Genomic DNA, 19,323 nt, shown 5'->3' on the forward strand with positions numbered 1-19,323 from the left:
AGGACCTGAGGGAAGTTTCAAGAAGCTGAGAGTGACCAACAGAAAACAGGAATATAAGTCCTGCAATTGTAAGGAACTAAATTCTGTCAACACCCTGTATAACCTTAAAAGATGACCCTGAACACAGGTGAGAATGCAATGATGCCTTGATTTCAGCCTGGTAAGGCACTGAGCAGAGGCCTTAGCTGCCTGGTGCCGGAACTCTTGCTCCACAGGAGCTGTGCGCTAACCGGCGTGTGTTGTTTTAAGCTACTAAGTGTGTGGTAATTTGTTAGCAATAGAAACGAGTGCAAGAGGATAAACCCAACATCATTTTGATACTTTATAGGCCAATGTGCAATGTCATACACTCTCGGAGGAACCATATCTCCACCATCCAAACATAAGAGGGAACATGCCAGCAGTGGCAGCGTGACACAGGGTCATGCTGGTTCACGGGCAGTTACCTCTTTGGGCTTTTCTGGGTCAGTCATGGCACAGAGTCCATGTGTCCTTTCCACCCGCACTTTTTCCATTTGTATTTGTGTTTCAGGGCTCTGCCGATGAAGTGCCTTTTATAGATCCTTTCGGGGGATAAGTTAGTTGTAGATTTTAAAACATTTAAGTGGAATGATAAACACAAAGCTTTAGCAATATATTTTTAAAAGCCAAAATCTTATATTTTAAGAGTCAATATAACATAGTGGCTTTTATATAAAAAGTTATACTACTTGGTTCTCAACCCAGCAGCTCCTGACTTTGGGCAAGGTCTTTGCCTTTGTGATTCAGCTTCCTTTTCTCTAAAATGGAGAAAGTAAGAGTACCTTCTTCTAGGGTGATTTTGAGGAATAAATGTATTAACATATATGAAGCACTTAGAACAATAAGCACTAAAGGTCTTTATTATCTCATGGGCTAATGTTAAACTCTGTCAGCACATGGTATGACTGAACTATCATATCCTATTAGGAGTCTGAACTTTATCCATTCGAATGCAAGATACAATGCTTACCTACTGTGGCAGATGCAGATGAGAGCAGAGATTTGCCCCAGGAGCCCCAGCCTGCCCATGCCCCTCCACGTGGAGGGGGATCCACAGCCTGTAGAAAAACAGATCAGCCACAAGGTCAGCAATTCATTTTATCCCTGAATAGAAAAACATGCATTGGTTTGAAACAAAGAGAAGTGTTTTGTTTCATTTTGTTTTTTAAATCACCAACAACCATGTCTCACTGGCTTGTAGTTTATAAGGGCCATAAAAGAATTTACCAACCCACAGTGCACTATGCCCTTTGGAACCAAATTGATTAGTAGTGGTGTTGGCTTCTGAAGGCTTGGCTTGAAGTGAGAAGAAGGGAGTTTAATGTTAACCAAGACCTCCCATTATCTGGAAGGCAGGGACAGGGATGTGGGGGGGAAATGATTTAATATATTAGGGCACAAGAGTGGTATGAGAAAGTTCAAAACAACTTTGACACATGCAATTTTTATAGAACTAAACAACTGTGTTCTTCAAGGCAGAGTTAACTTTCAGGTCTCTGGGGTGGTAGGAGGAACTTTGCCATGAGTGATACAGGCAAAGCATCTACAAAAGTATCAATGAGTCTGGAGGTGGTAGCAGCAACAGGTAGCCTTTTAAGGTAGACACCTTTCAAAGTGTCCACTCCACTCACAATGACCTCTGAACCCTATATCTCTCTGTGGGCTTAGTAGGTTCAAATTCTTTTGTTTAGGTATTTGAGTTGGGACTGAGTGGCAGGTTGCTTGAGTTGGTTGCTTGCATAGAAGATGAAAACTCAGGTGGTGTAGGGTAACCATATTCTATCTACCATGCAGATTAAGAATTAAGAGGGAGCAGAATTAAGAAGATATGTTTAGAGGAGCTGTTTGAATTCTTCATAACTTCTTAGCCCCTGGTTCCTATCCCTCTTCAAGGCTCTGCTGCATTTCTATCTTTGGGTTCCATGACATTCTTGCACAGTGTGTGTGTGTGTGTGTGTGTGTGTGTGTCTGTCTGTTTCTCTCGCTCTCCTCCTCTCCACTGATGTATCCCCAGAGCCAAGAAGAGCACATGGCATATAATGAGTGCTTAATACATTTATTTGTTGAGTAAATAACTGAAACTCATCTGTTTTCTTAAGTGTACAACAGTTTCTGTTATTTGCAACCAATGCATTCAGATCCAATTAGTGAAACCACAGCTTTCTCTTACTCTCTAGGAATACATTCTAGAAAAAGAGGCAAGAACACCTTAGGAGTTGAAGAATCACAGCTCTTTCACTCCAAAAAGAAAAAGAAAGAACATACTGAAGAAAGAAGTGAAAAATTCCCACAAAGTTTGTAGATTCTATAACTCTTGACCCAAAGCTGTTCCATCAGTGGTCTCCAGCTTCCTTCTCCCTGCTGCTTGTCATGCTTGCAGATACGAGTGGACATGTGAAACAGTTTTAAATCAATGAGCCATAACTGGGAAAGTCATGCTTTTCATAACAGATTATACAGTTATGGCCAGTGCCAGCTCTTTTCCCCTCCCTTCTTCCTGTCCTGAATGTGGAGACAGTGCTTGAAAGAGAAGCAGCCATTTCTGCTGCTGTGAGAGAAAGGCCAGGGAATCCCAGACGCCGGTCCTGGCACTACTGAGCTACTAAACCAATGTGAGTACCTGCCTATCTCCATTCTTTCTGTTAAGAGAGAAAAAACCAAATTGCCATCTTATGAGCTACTATAAGTTGGATTTTAGTTACTTGCACCCAAATGCATTCCTAAATGATCTACCCAGTAAACATTAAACACTACCCATCAGTGTAGGCTACTGGTGAAGAGAAAAGGTTATGGAATTAAATTGCTCAGGTTTCATTCCAGGCTCTGCCATTTTAGGCAACAAGTTACCCAAGTCCTTTAAACCACTGTTTCCTTCATTACAGAACACAAGGTAGGGTAGGATGAAAACAAAAAGCCTCAGAGGTTTACTGTGAGTATTAAAAGAAATCATTCTTGTAAAGCTGTGAGCATAGTGCCTGGCACTTAATAAATACTTCATAAATGTTAACTAGTAATAGTAATAATAATAAACTACATTTTTAATACTAAGAAATAAAAAGCTTTGAAAGTTGGGTGACATTTTTTTCTGTTGGAAACAATGAGAAGCCTGTTAATATATGGTAATACTCATGATTCATGACTATAAGCTTTCATTTTCGGTGTCTGTGTTGATTTACTTCATTTTGGCAATGGAAGCCAATGGCAATTTTATAGCATCATGAAGACAGATATAAGCTGATGATGAATATCATTCTTTTATAGGAAAAATCACTACCTATGTGATTAAGGAGAGTTAATACACTTAAGGGTGACAGCTTCTGACTCAAATTTATAATACTTAATATGCTCTGACAGCTGGTAATTGAGTAGCAAATGGAAATAAGTGTGAAATGAATCTAGAACTTTTTCAGTATAATAAGTGACTTCAGTTGATTTATTAATCAAGCTCCTTTGACATTGAGCTGTGACCTCCCGATCAGCTACAAAGAATATTTATCAGTGGCAAATACTGAAATAACTACATGTGCTCATTTAATGCCCAAACCATATAAGCTGAATGTTCAGCATGAGTTATAAATCTATGTCATCATGAGTACTGTCTCCACTTCACATGGCTTTAATGTCACACACTTATGAGAATATAAAGTAGGCAGAATGGATCTACTCAGATCTTCTATTGTTAAATATGGTTATTTTAAAGCTTTTTTCTCACCCTCATGCCACGTAATCCCCACCTCCTTTATCATATAGCTTCACATCCTGTTTTACAGAGAAAACAACAAATCATCTTATGACGACTCTCTAAACTCCCTGCCCCCTCTTTATACAATCCCAGAAGTAGAGCAAATCAGATTTGGCGTGATCAAGAGGAATATCTGAAACTCAACGGGAGGTCATTTAAACATCTGTAACAAACTTCCCAGGTGATTCCAGTGCACCCCCAGATTTAGGAAGCACTGCCCTCCAGGGCCAAATGGCACCAGCATCACCTGGTTGCTCAAGTCAAAAACCGAGCGCCATCATGGAGAGCAGGCTAATAGGGGAAATAAACGAACTGGAGCAAACTCTGTTCACTCACTGAAGAGGCGAAAATCTGCTATCAGCAGGACTTGGCCTATGTTCTCTCTCCTTTGTCTCCTTCAACAGCAATTTCATTTTATTTTTTATTTTTATTATTTTTTTATTCTTACCCGAGGACACTTTTTCATTGCTCCCCCCCCCCCCCCAGAAAGACCGAGGGAAGGAGAGGGGATGGGAGAGAGAAAAACGTCAATATGAGAGAGAAACATCAATTGGTTGCCTCCCATACACACCCTGACTGGGGATCAAACCTGCAACCTTGTGGTTATGAGATGATGGTCCAACTGAGCCACACTGGCCAAGGCAATAGCAATTTTATAACTTAAGCATTCTGCTTTTCCTTTTCTAAGGGGAGAACTTATCTGGTGGTAGTCTGCGTTTTCCCTCAAGAGTACTTTCTGGAATTCGTTACCTTCATAATTGTCCTTATGCATTGGCATTGAATAGTAGGGATGACATTTTTTTACTTTGGGCATATTTCTGGGTGTTAAGAATTTAGGGATGTTTGATCTAGATGGGATCTTTTAGGGGGCAATTGATTGGTGTATAATACGGTCCTACAAGATTTCTGGGAATAAATATCACTCCTGATTAGCACCCAACACAAACATCTCTGAATTGAGGCTGAAGACTTTCCTGACTCCTTAAGAGTAAATGTTCCACCTAAGGCTTCCCTCGTGCTTTTATTATCTAGCTGTACTACCTAGTACTACAGGACATGCTACAGGCACTGCGAATAACACTGCCTTCCCCAACTAGCCTGTAGGCATCCTTAAGGTAGCTGTACCACTCAGATACCTGGGCACAACACGCAGCATCAGGGGACTGACCAAGGCCTTTGAGAACCTAGTCCAACACGTCTCATGGATACTATGGCATGGATTCCTTCAGGAAGCCTCAAGTCAGTGGCTTTAGTCTGTACATCTGAAGCGATGAAAAAGAGTAGGAGCAGCAAGGATGAGATAGCTTCTCTGAGGGCATAAACTGTGAATGGTGTGACCCTTCAAAGTAGAGACCCTTCAGCGGGAAGAACCACTGGTTTCTTCCTCTTCACTAGGTCCCCTCCTGGCCACACCACCCTCCCTGCCAAGTTATGGCCACCGTGCTGCCTTAGACAAAGGTGAAGCGAATAATGTGGGCTTTAAGGGACCCCGTATGCAAAGTTACTTTGCAGATACAAACTACTTAGAGAAAGATATACACATTTAAGCACATTATTACCAAATCTAGTGTGTCCTAGAAGATATAGGTTTATACTTTCTAAAAGGACATTCTACCAAGTTTTCTTTTTTTGAGCAGACATTTTCCCATAGAAGTTTTTTAAAAGGGGTGATGAGATGCTTTTCGGCTCCAGTATACCTGGGATCAAATAGGCTTTTGAGTTTGGCTGTTTCCTATAGGACCTGCCATTCCTTGGGGACCTGTGTTCAAGATCCAAATAGTCAACTTGCACATCAACTTTTGATTCAAGATTTTTTGTAGAATTCATCCTCTTTTTGCATCAGAAGAAGAGTCATTTTCATCACTGCAGGAGGACATCTTGTAAGTGTCCAACAAAGGGCAAATAAAATAGAGCCAATGAACAATGCTTGAAGATGAGGCACAAAACTGACTTCTCACATTAACTTAAGAGAAAAGAATAAGTTACCAAAAGAGACAGTTGAATCACCTTTTCTGGGAATCCTTAAAAAGTGACTAAATTTGCAAGCACCTAGAAGGGTTTAAACATGACCCAGTGAAAGCGATATCCTTTCCAAGCAGCCCTATCGGCTTTCTGTCTTTCTCAGAACAAACACACTCCCAGGTGTTCCTCCCACACCTTGGCTCTACCTGAGCTCCCTAGGGCAACGCCACACTCACCTATCCAGAGCCCCGGTCCCAACTCTGTGGCCAATGTCTGCACTTCCAGATACTTCTGTGACACTTCATTCTGAGGAAATGTTCACCTTCACAAAGTCCTTGAAAGCCACCAGTGATGTGTGGGGAGAGCAGGGGCGTGTCTGTCTGCCCATCAGCTCATTCTCACAGCACCAAGGAGATTTACAAAGTGCTTTCAAAAGCAGGATCCACTCGATTTGCTCAAACAATTTAAGAAGGCAGAGGTATAGGAGCATACTGACTTTTTATTGTGTTATCTTTATCAACAAGCTTGTTACAGGTATGAGAAGTCTGAAACTGAAATGTATAACCTAGGCATGAGGAGCATATATATTTTGAATTAGCAGAACTTGTGTAGTTTCTTTAAGTCATCTCATGTCAGAATGGTGTGGCTCAGATACAGTTTTCTTCATGGACAAAGGTATTTATTGACAGTGGCACTTACAATAAAAATTGGGCATCAGTGCTCCCCACAACAGATAGTGTGGAGGGAAAATGGGTTCCAGAGTCAGCTATACAGGTATTCATAGGTACAGGAGACATAAATGTGTATCTTATTGGTTCTGTTTCTCTGGAAAACCCAACCTAATACAGACCCTGGCATCAGTATTTTTTAAAGCTTTCCCAGGGTTGAAATGTTCACCTAGGGTTGAGAACCTGTAGCCTGGGAGTTCTTAAGCCCTTGTAGGGTCCATGGATGGCTTCAAAGGGTCCGTGAATTCTGAATTCAGAGACAAAATTGTGCATTTATGTTGACCATACCTGATCTAAACTTCCAGCTGACATCCTTGCAAAATAACCGTTTGGTTTTGTTTAAACATCTCCAGTCTTGGAAAACACCCTCTTCCCCTAGAAAGCCCATCTCATCTTAGAACAGATCTAAGGAAACTAAGAAGCCAATTTTGGGGGACTGGGTGAAAAAGGTGAAGGGATTGAGAAGTACAGATTGGCAGTTACAGAACAGTCTCAGGGATGTAAAGTACAGCATAGGGAATATAGTCAGTAATATTGTGAAAACTATATTTGGTGCCAGATGGGAATGGAAAATATTGGGGGAACACTTTGTAAAGGGCCTGACTGTCTAACCCACTATGCTGTATGCCTGAAACTACTGCAGAACAATATTGAATGTAAACTGTAATTGAAAAAGAAATTTAAAAAGAAGTAGATTTTGCATAAAAGAATCATAAAACATTAGTCAGAAGGATATCTAGTGGTCTTCACACGCAAGTTTTTCATTTTATAGAGGAAAAAACTGAGACACAGAGAAATTAGATGTCTTGCCTAAATTAACAGACTTCTTGATACGTTGCAGAATGAAAGCCCAGACCTCCTCTGCCCCACCCTGGTTTCCTGTTTAGTTCCCTTCCCTCACAGCATGCAGCAGAGTCCCTTCATAGAGGTACTCTGATCATAATACCTGATATCAAACTCTTACAAGGCCACGGTAATCAAAACAGTCCGGTACTGGCATAAGAACAGACACACAGATCAATGGAACAGAATAGAGAGCCCAGAAATGAGCCCATGTCTCCATAGTCAACTAATTTTCAACAAAGGGGGCAGGAGCATAAAATGGAGTAAAAATAGCTTTTTCAACAAATGGTGTTGGGAGATCTGAACAGCTACACGCAAAAAATGAAACTTGACCACCAATTTACACCATACACAAAAATAAACTCAAGATGTATAAAAGACTTAAATATGAGTCGCGATACCATAAAAGTCCTAGAGGAGAACATAGGCAGGAAAATCTTGGATATTCCACACAGCAATATTTTCACTGAATGTCCCCTAGAGCCAGGGACATAAAGGAAAGAATAAACAAATGGGATACCTCAAGTTAAAAAGCTTCTGCATGGCTAGAGAAAATATTAGCAAAATAAAAAGGGAACCAGACATACGGGAAAACATATTTGCCAATGCTACCTCAGACAATGGTTTGATCTCCAAAATACATAAAGAACTCACATGACTCCACACCAGGAAGACAAACAATCCAATTAAAAAATGGGCAAAGGACCTGAACAGACATTTCTCCAAGGAGGACATACAGAGGGCCCAGAGACATATGAAAGGATGTTCAGCATCATTAGCCATCAGAGAGATGCAAATTAAAACCACAATTGGATACCACTTCACTCCAGTAATAATGACCATCATTAATACATCAACAAACAACAAGTGCTGGTGAGGATGTGGAGAAAAGGGAACCCTAGTGCACTGTTGGTGGGAATGCAGACTGGTGCAGCCACTATGGAAAACAGTACGGAATTTCCTAAAAAACTAAAAAGGGAACTGCCTTCTGACCTGGCAATTCCACTGCTGGAATTATACCCTAAGAATCCTGAAACACCAATTCAAAAGAACCTCTGCACCCAATGTTCATAGCAGTGTTATTTACAATATCCTAGTGCTGGAAACAGCCTAAGTGCCCATCAGTAAATGAGTGTATCAAAAAACTCTGGTACATTTACACAATGGAATACTATGCAGCAGAAAGAAAGAAGGAGCTCCTACCCTTCTCGACAGCATGGATGGAACTGGAGAGTATTATGTTAAGGGAAATAAGCCAGATGGAACCTAATTAGGTTAAGTGGAACCTAATCAACAAAACGAACAAGTGAGCAAAAAAGAACCAGAGACACAGAAATAAAGAACAAATGGACAGTAACCAGGGGGAATAAGGAGGGAGATAATGGGGGAGAGAAGGAGAAGGGTCAAGTCATGGAAAGCGTATAAAGGACCCATGAACAAGGACAATGGCGGTGGGGGGAGGGGGAGGATTGAATGTGGGAGGGAATGGGCAGGGCAGGGGAGAGTAATGGGGGAAGAAGGGGGAGAACTGTAATTGAACAACAATAAAGTTTTTTAAAAAGAGGTGATCTGAGGTGGCATAGTTCAGGACCAGCAGGGCAGGGGCCTGGCTGAGGGACGACCCACACTCCCCCATCACTCCAGAAGGCAGGACTGGAGGCAAGCAGCCTCCCCACACGCGCCCATCCTCACACGGATGGAGGTGAAGCTGTCAGTGGAACTCAGCTCAGTGGTTGTGTTGATGGGCACAAGGTACCAATTGGGAGACGGTGGTCTTTTCCCCCAGTGAGACAGGTGCAGGCATGGAGGGAAACCAGCTGTGACCATACTCTGTCTCTGGCTTCCTGGAAGGCAGGAAGGTGGATGAGGATCTGAGTGTCTGAATGTGATCTGAATGTCTAAGATCTCCACAGCGGATTTGTAAGTATGCATTAAAATTTAAGGAACGTTAAAGCAACATTGACTTGGTTAGGGTAGAATTGGGCTCATTAATAATTTGGACTCGTGTGCAATATTACAATGTTTTCCACTTTACTACTGAGCAGCTTAATATCTTACTAGGTTGTTTAAAATCTCTAAGCCTTGTTGCCTTGTTTGTAAACTGAGGTTTATAACATCCATCTTAGAACCTCCAAGAACTATTGTATGGAGTGAATTACATAACATAAAGTGGCCAGCAGAGTGCCTGGCACACAGGATGTATCCAATTATTGGTGGCTGTTATTATTATTAATAACATAATTCTCAAAATGCAAATATACACCCTGGCTGGTGTGGTTCAGTGGATTGGATGCTGGCCTGCAAACCAAAAGGTTGCTGGTTTGATTTCCAGTCAGGGCGTGTCCCTTGCTTGTGGGGGGCGCACAAGAGGCAACCACACATTGATGTTTCTCTCCCTCTCTTTCTCCTTCCTTCCCCTCTCTCTAAAAATAAATAAATAAAATCTTCTAAAAAGTGCAAATATAAAAGATATTTAAAAAATGCAAATATAATGACCAAATATTCTCAAATATTCCTTTCTTACCACACAACACATTTTTGATGACAGAGGTGATATCACAGTATATTCTGAACCCCCAACGCCACCCACAGAGCTTGGCACAAGTCTGTTCCCATGGTAGGTATCAGTAAGAACTTAGGTTGAACTGAATCAAAGAAACCACTCCTACCGTATTATTCTGTTCTTTCAGGGGTATTTCGGATCCAAGTTCTGCCTCCAGGCTGACAGCGTCAATGCATTCAGCAAGCACATCCTCAGTCACTTCTCCATTGAGTGGGGAGTCCATGGCACTGGTGTCTTTGGGCTGCTCAGGGTGCCCAGTGTCAGCAGTCTCTGCACCCTGAGCAGCTGCATTTGCATGCACCTCCCCTCTGGGGTCGGCCAGGGTCGGCTCATTTGAAATCCTCACTGGATCACAGTGCACCTCTGCGTTGTTGGGTAAAGGATCACTGTTGGGCATCTCGGTAATTTCTGCTTTGTCTCCAGTGGCTAAAGTGTCACCAGCATCACCAGACATGATTTTTTTATTATCTGTCAACATGATTACAAAGAAAAACTTTCTGCTTTAATCTGAATTGTCAGACTTTAATTCGAAGCCCTGAATAATTAAATTACTAATAAACTTTCTTCAACCAATAAGAAAGTTGATGTAACCTTGGGGTAGACTGAATCAATATCCCAAAGACACCCAGGTCCTAATCCCTGGATCTGCAAATTTTACCTTGTGTGGCAGAAGGGACTTTGCAGGTGTGATCCAATTAAGGACCTTATATTGGGGACATTAGCTTGGATTGTCTAGGTGGGTCCTCAATGAAGTCCCAAGTGTCCTTACTAGAGAGAAGCAGAGGCAGACTCGACTACAAAAAGGAAAAGGTGGTGTGATGACAGGAGCAGAGATTGGAGAGCTGTACTTTGAAAACCAAGGAGGGGGCCACAAGCCAAGGAACACAGGTGACCACCGGAAGCTGGAAAACTCAAGGAAATCGTTCTCCTCTCAGAGACTCCAGAAGGAACCAGCCCTACCAACATTTGGCATTAGCCCAATGAAACTGATTTTGGACCTCTGACCAGAGCTGTAAGAGAATGAATTTGTGTCGTTGTAAGTCACTACAGTTGCTGTCATTTGTTACAGCAGCAACAGGAAACTAATAAAACCTACAGAACTATCTTTTACCTTTCATGGATCTCTTGTTTGGTATGCAGGGATATGCATATGGTAACTAGGAGTATTACTTGTATCTGTGAAATTATTTATTTAGTATGACTTCATTGATTTTATTTGTAGCAATAATGAGCATAAGCATAGAAAATACCCAATAGCTTATCAAAAAATACTTGACATTTAGCTCTGCCGTGTCATCAGAGATTCTCATTAAGAAGGAGACACGTATACACATAAGTGTGCTTTGTTGGGTACCAGTTGGTGAAGGCCTGGGCTCTGTTGGGACAATAGTTTAGACAGGGATACACAAGAAGGAAATGGGAAGAAGTGGTGTATTAAGCCATAAGAGGAATGTAGTCATTACAAAACAACCTACAACACAGAAAACTTGGTATCATGTAAACCAGTGCTGCCCAATAAAACTTTCTGTGATGATGAAAATGGTTTATATCTGCACTGTCCAGTGAGGTAGCTAATAGCCACATGTGGAATGCAGCTAGTGCCCCATTACGTTTTTTAAATTTAATTTTAAATAATATAAATTTTCATTTCACATAGGCATATATGGCTAGTAGCTACCTTACTGGATAGCACAGATCTAGAAGGCTAGTTCAAGATGATAATTTTTTGGATAAAATGAAGAGTGTTCTCACTACACAAGAAGCAAAGTCTCAGGCAAATCAATGGGTATTTTTGTTGACCTCAGTGTTTACCAGTTGGTCAAATCTCAGGTTGCTGCTAAAACCACGGAATGGGAGAAGCCATTTAACATACCAGCCACCTGGTGGCTTAGAAAGAACTCAAGTGCACAAGCCAACCCTACGATCCCCTCAAATAGCTGTTGTCTGGCTATTTCCTTTTCCTGCTCTGTTCTCCCCCTTGGTGAAGCACATTCCTTTCTGTTTTACACACCACTTTCATGTTGTGAGTCTCGAATGTCTCCCCCAGTCCACAGAGACAGAACATAAATTAGTGGTTTCCAGAGGCTGAAGGGAGGGGGAATGAGGAGTGGCCGTTAATGGCACAGACTTCTTTCACGGGTGATGAAATGTTCTAAAATTAGGTAGTGATAATGGCTGTACGAGAGTGTGAATGTATTAAAAACCACTGCACTGTGCACTTTAACAGAGTAAATTTTGCAGTATGTGAATTTTATGGCATGTAAATTACATCTTAATTTACTAAGAATATATATAATATATAGTGTAATATCTTAATAATGCTGTTATAAAGAAACTCTACCTCTGGAGAAGTAGTTCTAATGGCCAGTGGGACATCTCTTCTTGTCCAAAAAGAAACCTGTGGTCTTTCCATTACCTAGATCCTAATTTTTGTGTTTCATTTAATGACACCCACGTTTCCCCAGTTGCCCAGGATACTCTAGGTTGGGGGGGGGTCTGTCAATGAGTATGGTCAGTACCTAGTTGAAACAGTAAAGAATGACCCAAGGCCACTGTACAGAAAAGGGTAGTTACTTTGGTTCGTGGGAGGGGAGTGGGATGGAGGGAGGGCACTTGAAAAGTTATTGTCATCTGGAAACTTATAAAATCTTTGTGAAAGCCTTGTCAGGATTGGCTTAGGATGGAGGTTGGCAAACTATGGCCTAAAGTTTTATTGGAATACAGACATGCTCATTTGTTTATACGTTGTCTATGGCTTGAGTAGTTGTGACAGAGATGATATGGTCCACAAAGGCACAAAGCTTAAAATGTTTACTATCTGGCCCTTTACAGAAAATGCTTGCTGACTCATAGCCTAGGACACTGCTTGACTGCCATGGCCAGCGCTCACCGTCCTCACTAACCCTGTCCTCAACTGGGTTTCAGGGGCAGGGACATAAGGAGAATGGGTGTGTGAATACATGAGGCTGAGACATCACTTTTATCCCCATTTTTGGTTCATCAATAGCTGGTCATAGACACTGCATATTTATTTCTTTGCAAGATAATTTGAAAATCCTTGTCATTAATCTGGATTATTAAGAAGCTCCAAATGATTTCACTTTTCTACAGTACAAGCAGGAACACAAACCTGGCTGTGACAAATATTCGTGGGCAAATAAAAAGCATTATGGACACTTTGTTGTGTGTGCTTCGCCCTAAGTGTGTTATGACACCATGCATAATGCTAAAATACTTCAACATATACCTGGTGACGTGTGGGTGTTGTCATTTATGCTCTGGAATGGTTGGTTAACATCTGAAGAGCCTTATTCAGGCCCATGCTCTCCAGAGGTCTTTAGTTAGCGTTTCAATATCTGTAATTGAGAGCTCACCTCTTGAGAGGGCCCAACTTTCAGTTTCTTGGATAGGTCCTCCAGGGTGTGCTAATGACCATAGGGAATATTAGAAATCATTCTCACTGAGGACATGGAAATGGGGCTTAAGATATGTGGACTGGCAAAAATAACGTACAGGTTCTTTTTGCCCTTCCATTACCAGGGCATAAGGGTTAATTGAGCCCAGCAGCTTATTGGCCCGTGGAGTAGAATTTTTCTAGTTCTCTGGCTGATTGCGGGAGAACACCCAAACCTGAAGCAGACGAGAAGGTTACCTGAGTCCTCCCCCAAGGCCTAAAAACACAGAGCTAAGACTTCATCAAGCTTACAGGGAAAGCTGTATAACAGAACCCAGTTGCTAGTGTATTTGCAAGTGAGCAGCAGAACTCTTCCTGAGAACTTCGTGGTAACATCACTCTTGGTAGGGAGGTTGCACAGAAGGAAACCTACAGCCCTCACCCATCTCTAATGGCCAAATTGCCTTAGGTCAGTTCACCTCAATGCTAGAAAAATTGCTGTAGCAGAACCTCTCTTCCCTGTGTTTGCTCTACATTCAACCAACACGAAGCCATTCCTTCAGAATACCCAAGAAGTCCGCTCAACAGTGTTGAACTGATACTGTTAAAAAATATTTATGGACAACTTACAAATTTCAGTAAGACTATTTTACATCTGTTTATATAGTAAAAATGGTAACTTTACTATTCAGCCCTACTTTAACTTCCGATTATACATATCTCCGGTCTATTACTTATACCTGTTATATGTCTACCTTTTCCCCTAACCCCAAATGAGAGAGGTCTTTTTTGTTTGTTTTGGTAGATCTTTACCTACTGTGGATATTACTATGACCAGAGAGAATGAATCATTTTGTGCCCTTTTGTCTGTAATCATCAGAAATTGTGTGTTCTAAACACGCAGCTGGTTCTGAGCAGTTACTGATGGAGTCCACCAGGACCACAGCTGCGACCCACGCTGTTTCCTGGGACAGCCCCCATCTCTGCCTGGGCACCCCATAGGCTGTCAGGCTCCGACCCCTCTCTTCATGTATGGTTTAGAACATTGATCACTGTGGCTAAGTCTGTGGCTTTTTGATGCCAGGGAGGCTCAACCCACAGAAACGAGGGGGCTTCTTCAGTAAACTCCAAGGAGAGGAGGAGTGGCATATAAAGAAGCATTGTGGGCTGGGAATAAGTTAGTTTCTTTCATGAGTGAATTCAATCATACCTAAAATGCGCCCGGATCTGTGCTAGATATTGGAGCAGCAGCATCATAGTTCCAAAAGTAACGTTAAAAGAGAAGACATGATTACTATCCTTCAGGAAACAAATAATGTGTTCATATTTTATTCCTGATCAGTGAAGGTGCAGGAAGTGAGTTCAGCTAACAGGAACTAGTTAAGCGATGATGCAAAACATATCAATAAGGAAAAGATGAACTAGACCAACCTTGTGCAAAGGAGAACCTTGAAAATAGCTTTGATATGGTTATTTAAGCATGATGGAATAAGAGTATAGCAAATGTCCAGCATCAGAAGTGAATTCTAGAGATACAGGATGGACGCCTGTGTGGCCGGGCCAAGTGGCCATGTGGAAGAATAGTGAGGGTGGGAAGGATGGCTTTCTGAGGTGGAAGGAGTTGCGCTCCGGTCCCACCATCTCTCTGTGTGCACACAGCTCACTCATTGATGCTGGGCTTCCTCATTTCCTCCCTTGTAAAGTGAGGATGGACAAAACGATCTGAGCGCCTTGTTCTCGAACACCAGCCTGCAGGACTGGGACCATCCATGATGACAGAGAAAAAGGAGGACAGGATTGCGAGTTTTTCATCAATCTAAATTTATTAAATGTAAAGGATTGCCTGCATCTTGCAAGGTTAGCCTTCATGCTTTTCTTGGTATTAAAATGTCTTTCATTCTTATGAAGTAGTGGTATAGGGGATGGATTTTTTTTTAATGGCTTCATTTGGCAAAATAAGAATTTGGTAACACAGTGCCCTGTGTGGAATCACTTTCTCCAATTTAAAAAAGTGCTGGTCATTAAAGGATGGGGGCCAAACACTCTGGATGAGAGGTTCTGATTTGGTTTGTAAGAAAGACTTCTGTCCTCGCTGGTGTAGATCAGTGGATTGAGTGTGGGCTGCGAACCAAAGGGTTGCCGGTTTGATTCCCAGGCAGGGCAAATGCCTAGGTTGTGAGCATGGTCCCCAGTGGGGGCCACGTGAGAGGCAACCACACATTGATGTTTCTCCCCCTCTCTTTCTCCCTCCCTTCCCCTCTCTCTAAAAATAAATAAATAAAATCTTTAAAAAAGAAAAGAAAAGAAAGACTTCCTATGACAAGGACACATGTCCAGGCCCCAGTCTCTTTTTCTTCCATGTGTCTGCCAGTTATTTTTTTTGAAACAGGTGACAACTCTGTTTTCCTGCTTAGAAAGCATTAGGTTTAAACACCCTTGCACAGCATCTGTGGCCCCTCATCATCCAACTCCAATCTTGCTCCGCTCCTGCATCTCTTATCATACCCTGCACTCTTGCCTCACTTGACTTTCCATCAGAGGAGCCCACATCTCCCTGCCTTTGCTTATGCTGGCTCCTCTACCCAGCTGCCCTGCCTCCAAATGCCTGGCAAACTCCTACTTGTTTTTCAACACCTAATGTCATCTTTACTCTGAAATTGTCCTTAATTTGCCCTTCTCCTTCCGAAGAATTAATTGCTGCCTTGCCTATGTTTTTGCAATACATTTGAGATACTTCTATTGCATTTATAAGGAGTATTTGTTTCTATATTATTGTCTCCTCTAGGACTGTGACCGACAAGCACCTAGCTTGGTTTATCCCTCAAATATTTACTGAACTGAAATATACTGTTTGATATTGAGTAAAGAGAAACAATGTTTGATTTAAGCTGGTCTTATAAATACAATAAGTGACTACTTATATAGATGGAATCCACGAGATTCATGAAGGCCCCCTCCCACCCTCAAATTCCTTCTGCACTGGCTCACTTGTGCCTCAAATTCCACCCTGAAGTTTGCTTAAAGTTTGCAGTGCAAGGAGGTTATCAGATTCTTTCCTGAGCTCAGATTCGGATGGAGGAAAGGAAGGAAAGAGCAAGGAACAACCATGAGTGAGGCAGGAAAGGGGCCATCATGAAGAAAATAGTGCAGAAAGAGGCCTCTAAGGAAGAAGGCAGCCTCATCCTCAGTTTCCTCAGGTGGGCTGAGGTCTCCTGGAGCTCAAGAGACATTGATTTTAAAAGTTGCCTGTTTGTATCCCCCAAGATGTGGGACACAGCAGGGCACAGGGAGAGCTCTCACAGCCCACACAGAGATGTCTTCCTACTCTTGGAAAAGGCAGTGAAGTTCAGGTGCCTGATCCGAGAGAGCTGCACGTACTCACCAGGGGAGAATAGAAGAAGACTGGGTGGGTGGGGCTGGGCTGGGCTGGGCTGAGTAGTAATCAACCCGGTGTTGGGAGGTGGGGGCTGTGCATCAACGTGGTGCCGGTCTGGGATGTAGGCCAGGGTGGAAGGCAGGGGGAGGGATGATGAACTTGGATGGGAGTGGGAGGTCAAGGCCTGCATTCGGTTTCCCAAGTCCAAAGGCAGGGCAACCCCAGGATGTAGGCCTTTGCCTTACCAGGGCCTCTGGTACAGGACCCTCTGTGCCCTCCGCCGCCTGGACCCCGCAGCCTGCCTCTGACTCCGACCTGGGACGTTGGGGCAACTTTTTCAGATGTGCTTGGTGCTGGGTGCCCAGGGCAGGCTCCGCGGAGGTTCCCGCCGGCCGAGGGTGCAGACCCGGAGAGCAGGCGTGTGGGTGTGTGCATGAGCGTGGACCCGGAGCGACACACACTCACACACACACACTCACACGCCCGCACCCACGCAGGGCCCTCGGTAGCGCCGGCCGCGCCTCCCCGGACCTTCACCCCCAAGCGGGATCCTCCCGGGTCCCGTGCACGGTGACATGCCCTTGCCGACAGTTTCTCACTAACGCAGCGGGCAGGATGAAGGGACCAGAACAAGGAGCGACAGCGGGTTTCCCCACCACCCCTGGTCCCCGCTGCCCGGGAGAAGGGGACTGGGAGAGGGTGCCCCGGGACCTTACCGCTCAGGCTGGCGAGCGCGCGCAGGAGCTCCAGGCGGGTCCCGCCCCGCCACGTCGGCAGGGCCAGCGGGGACGCGGCCGCTGGGCGGGCCTGGAGGGGGACTCACAGCCCAGCGCCCCGCCCCTGGCTGGCCCAAGGTCCGGCCTGCCCCGGGTGCTCCCCGCCGCAGCCCCAGAGTGCGGCTGGGGCGCTTCGGCACCCCCTTCCCCCAGCCTGGGAGGGTCCCAGCTGCGCTTTCGACCCCCCGGGAGAAACTTTGCTTTTCCAGCTTTGCGCCTGCAGCGAGAGCCGGAGGGGCGTCCGCTCCACCCCTCACAGTCTCGGATTCGCCGGATCCCTTGTCTTCCTTTAAAAGTGCCCTGAAAAGTCCGCCGGGTTATACTGGGAAGGCGTGCCCGAAGTTCAGTAAGAGCTTGCGATCCGCTGATTGTGCGTCAAACAGCTTTCTCTTACTCTTTTTGTGGGAGAGTGATCTGATTTAAAACCGAACGGCCAAACAAACAAAAGCACTTTCTAGAAGGTCTTTTGGGAGATGTGAATAAAAATTCAAATACGTTAGCTTTGGCCCAGGAATTCCGCACCTGCGAATTTGTCCTAAGAGTCGAACGTGCAAACATGTTTATTGTAGTTGTTTATATTAGAGAAAACCCGAACCAGCCTGCCCCACAATGAAGGGCTGCTGGAGTAAGTTAATTTCCAGTAGTCAGGTAAACTGTAGCCATTACGAATTATGTCTGCAGGTGGAATTCATTGATAGGGAAGGAAGGCCATATCGGAATATTAGGTCAAGGGCAGGGGAAGCTGAGAAGAGTGCACACATAGTATAAGCCTATTCCTGTAAAATATTTGTATATATTTTATAACTTTTAAAACCGTGAGTCTTTCTGAGTTCTGTGATTGTGTTAGCAAATTGTGTTCCAGGTGTGACAGGTGTCTTTTGGTGTCCCATAGACAAAACACCCTTGCCAGTGGGACAGCTTGAAACTTTGCTGCACCTGCCCCTCTCTGCTGTGGCAACAGCCCAATCAGATCCTCCCTTTTATAGGGCTGGTTTCCTTTTTCTCCTCTGACCCAAAACAAAAGAATATTAATCCTAGCAGCAAGTTTTGTTGTCGACTGTAAATTATGACCTTTTACTCAAATGTTGTTTCCAAGCCCACCAGGCTTTATTTCAAAACTTTTAGTTTTCTGCAACTTAAAAGTTTTTTCATTCTTTAGAAAAATCTGGAGTGAAAGAGGACTTCTGGTGGAGATGGAGGCATAGGCAAACATGGCTGGCCTCTTTGTGCAAGCATATCAAAATTACAACTAAAATATAGAACAACCATCACTCAGCAACGTCAGAAATCGAGTTGAATGGAAGTATGACAACTACGGAATTAAAGAGACCACATCCATCCAGACTGGTAGGAGGGGTGCAGATGTGAAACAGGCTGGTCCCTCACCCACATGTGGTGGATAAAATTTGGGGAGGGATATCTCAGGAACGAGGAGTCCCAGCCCCACACCAGCCCCCCCCCCAGCCTGGGGTTCCAGTGCCAGGAAGATAAGTCCCCACAACTTCTGGTTGCAAAAGCCAGCGGTGATTGAGTCGGTGGAAGAAACTTCTGAAGCTCCAAGCAGTTCCTCTTAAAGAACTGCAGCCCCCCCCCCCCCCCCCACACACACACACACACACTCACCTACTCAGATTCACTTCCTCCCTCTGGGCTCGGGCACTGGGGGAGGCTGCCTGAAGGGCACCAGTGGTGGCGTGCAGGGGGAGGCTGAGGTGATTAGCATGAATGTGAGCAGAGGCCATTGTCCGTTTTCTGGGCCTTCCCCCCACAGAGTCAGCAGACTGGTGCCATATCTAAGCTTCCATCAACCTGGCTAACGCCCTAGTTGCCCTGTCCTGGAGATCCCCTGAGACTCCATCCCATCCCATTTACAGGCCTACGAAAGCTGCTTTTCAGTATGAATGGCTCATGCTTCACA

General features: G+C 43.9%; 2 protein-coding genes across 6 annotated transcripts in view; one reads left to right on the plus strand and one right to left on the minus strand.

Moving 5' to 3' along the window:
- The window catches only part of FAM114A1 (family with sequence similarity 114 member A1), a 57,059-nt gene extending 39,592 nt beyond the window's left edge, over positions 1-17,467 (minus strand). For both annotated transcript variants that reach the window (XM_024573684.3, XM_024573683.3), the window contains exons 1-3: positions 17,346-17,467; positions 9,966-10,327; positions 992-1,079 (exon numbers count right to left, since the gene is read on the minus strand). In XM_024573684.3, the coding sequence (XP_024429452.2) occupies positions 992-1,079; positions 9,966-10,313 (436 nt within the window). In that variant the 5' untranslated portion in view covers positions 10,314-10,327; positions 17,346-17,467. The remainder of the gene's footprint in view (positions 1-991; positions 1,080-9,965; positions 10,328-17,345) is intronic.
- Positions 17,468-17,469: 2 nt separating this feature from the next.
- The window catches only part of TLR6 (toll like receptor 6), a 36,598-nt gene continuing 34,744 nt past the window's right edge, over positions 17,470-19,323 (plus strand). For 3 of the 4 annotated variants that reach the window (XR_008426613.1, XR_008426612.1, XM_045182666.2), the window contains exon 1: positions 17,696-17,775. The gene's annotated coding sequence lies outside the window, so the exon portion shown is untranslated. Of the gene's footprint in view, positions 17,776-19,323 lie in introns of all 4 variants that reach the window. The other variant, XR_008426614.2, reaches the window with a different exon arrangement.

This window comes from Desmodus rotundus, chromosome 4 (assembly GCF_022682495.2).
Source record: "Desmodus rotundus isolate HL8 chromosome 4, HLdesRot8A.1, whole genome shotgun sequence".
NCBI classification, from domain to species: domain Eukaryota; kingdom Metazoa; phylum Chordata; class Mammalia; order Chiroptera; family Phyllostomidae; genus Desmodus; species Desmodus rotundus.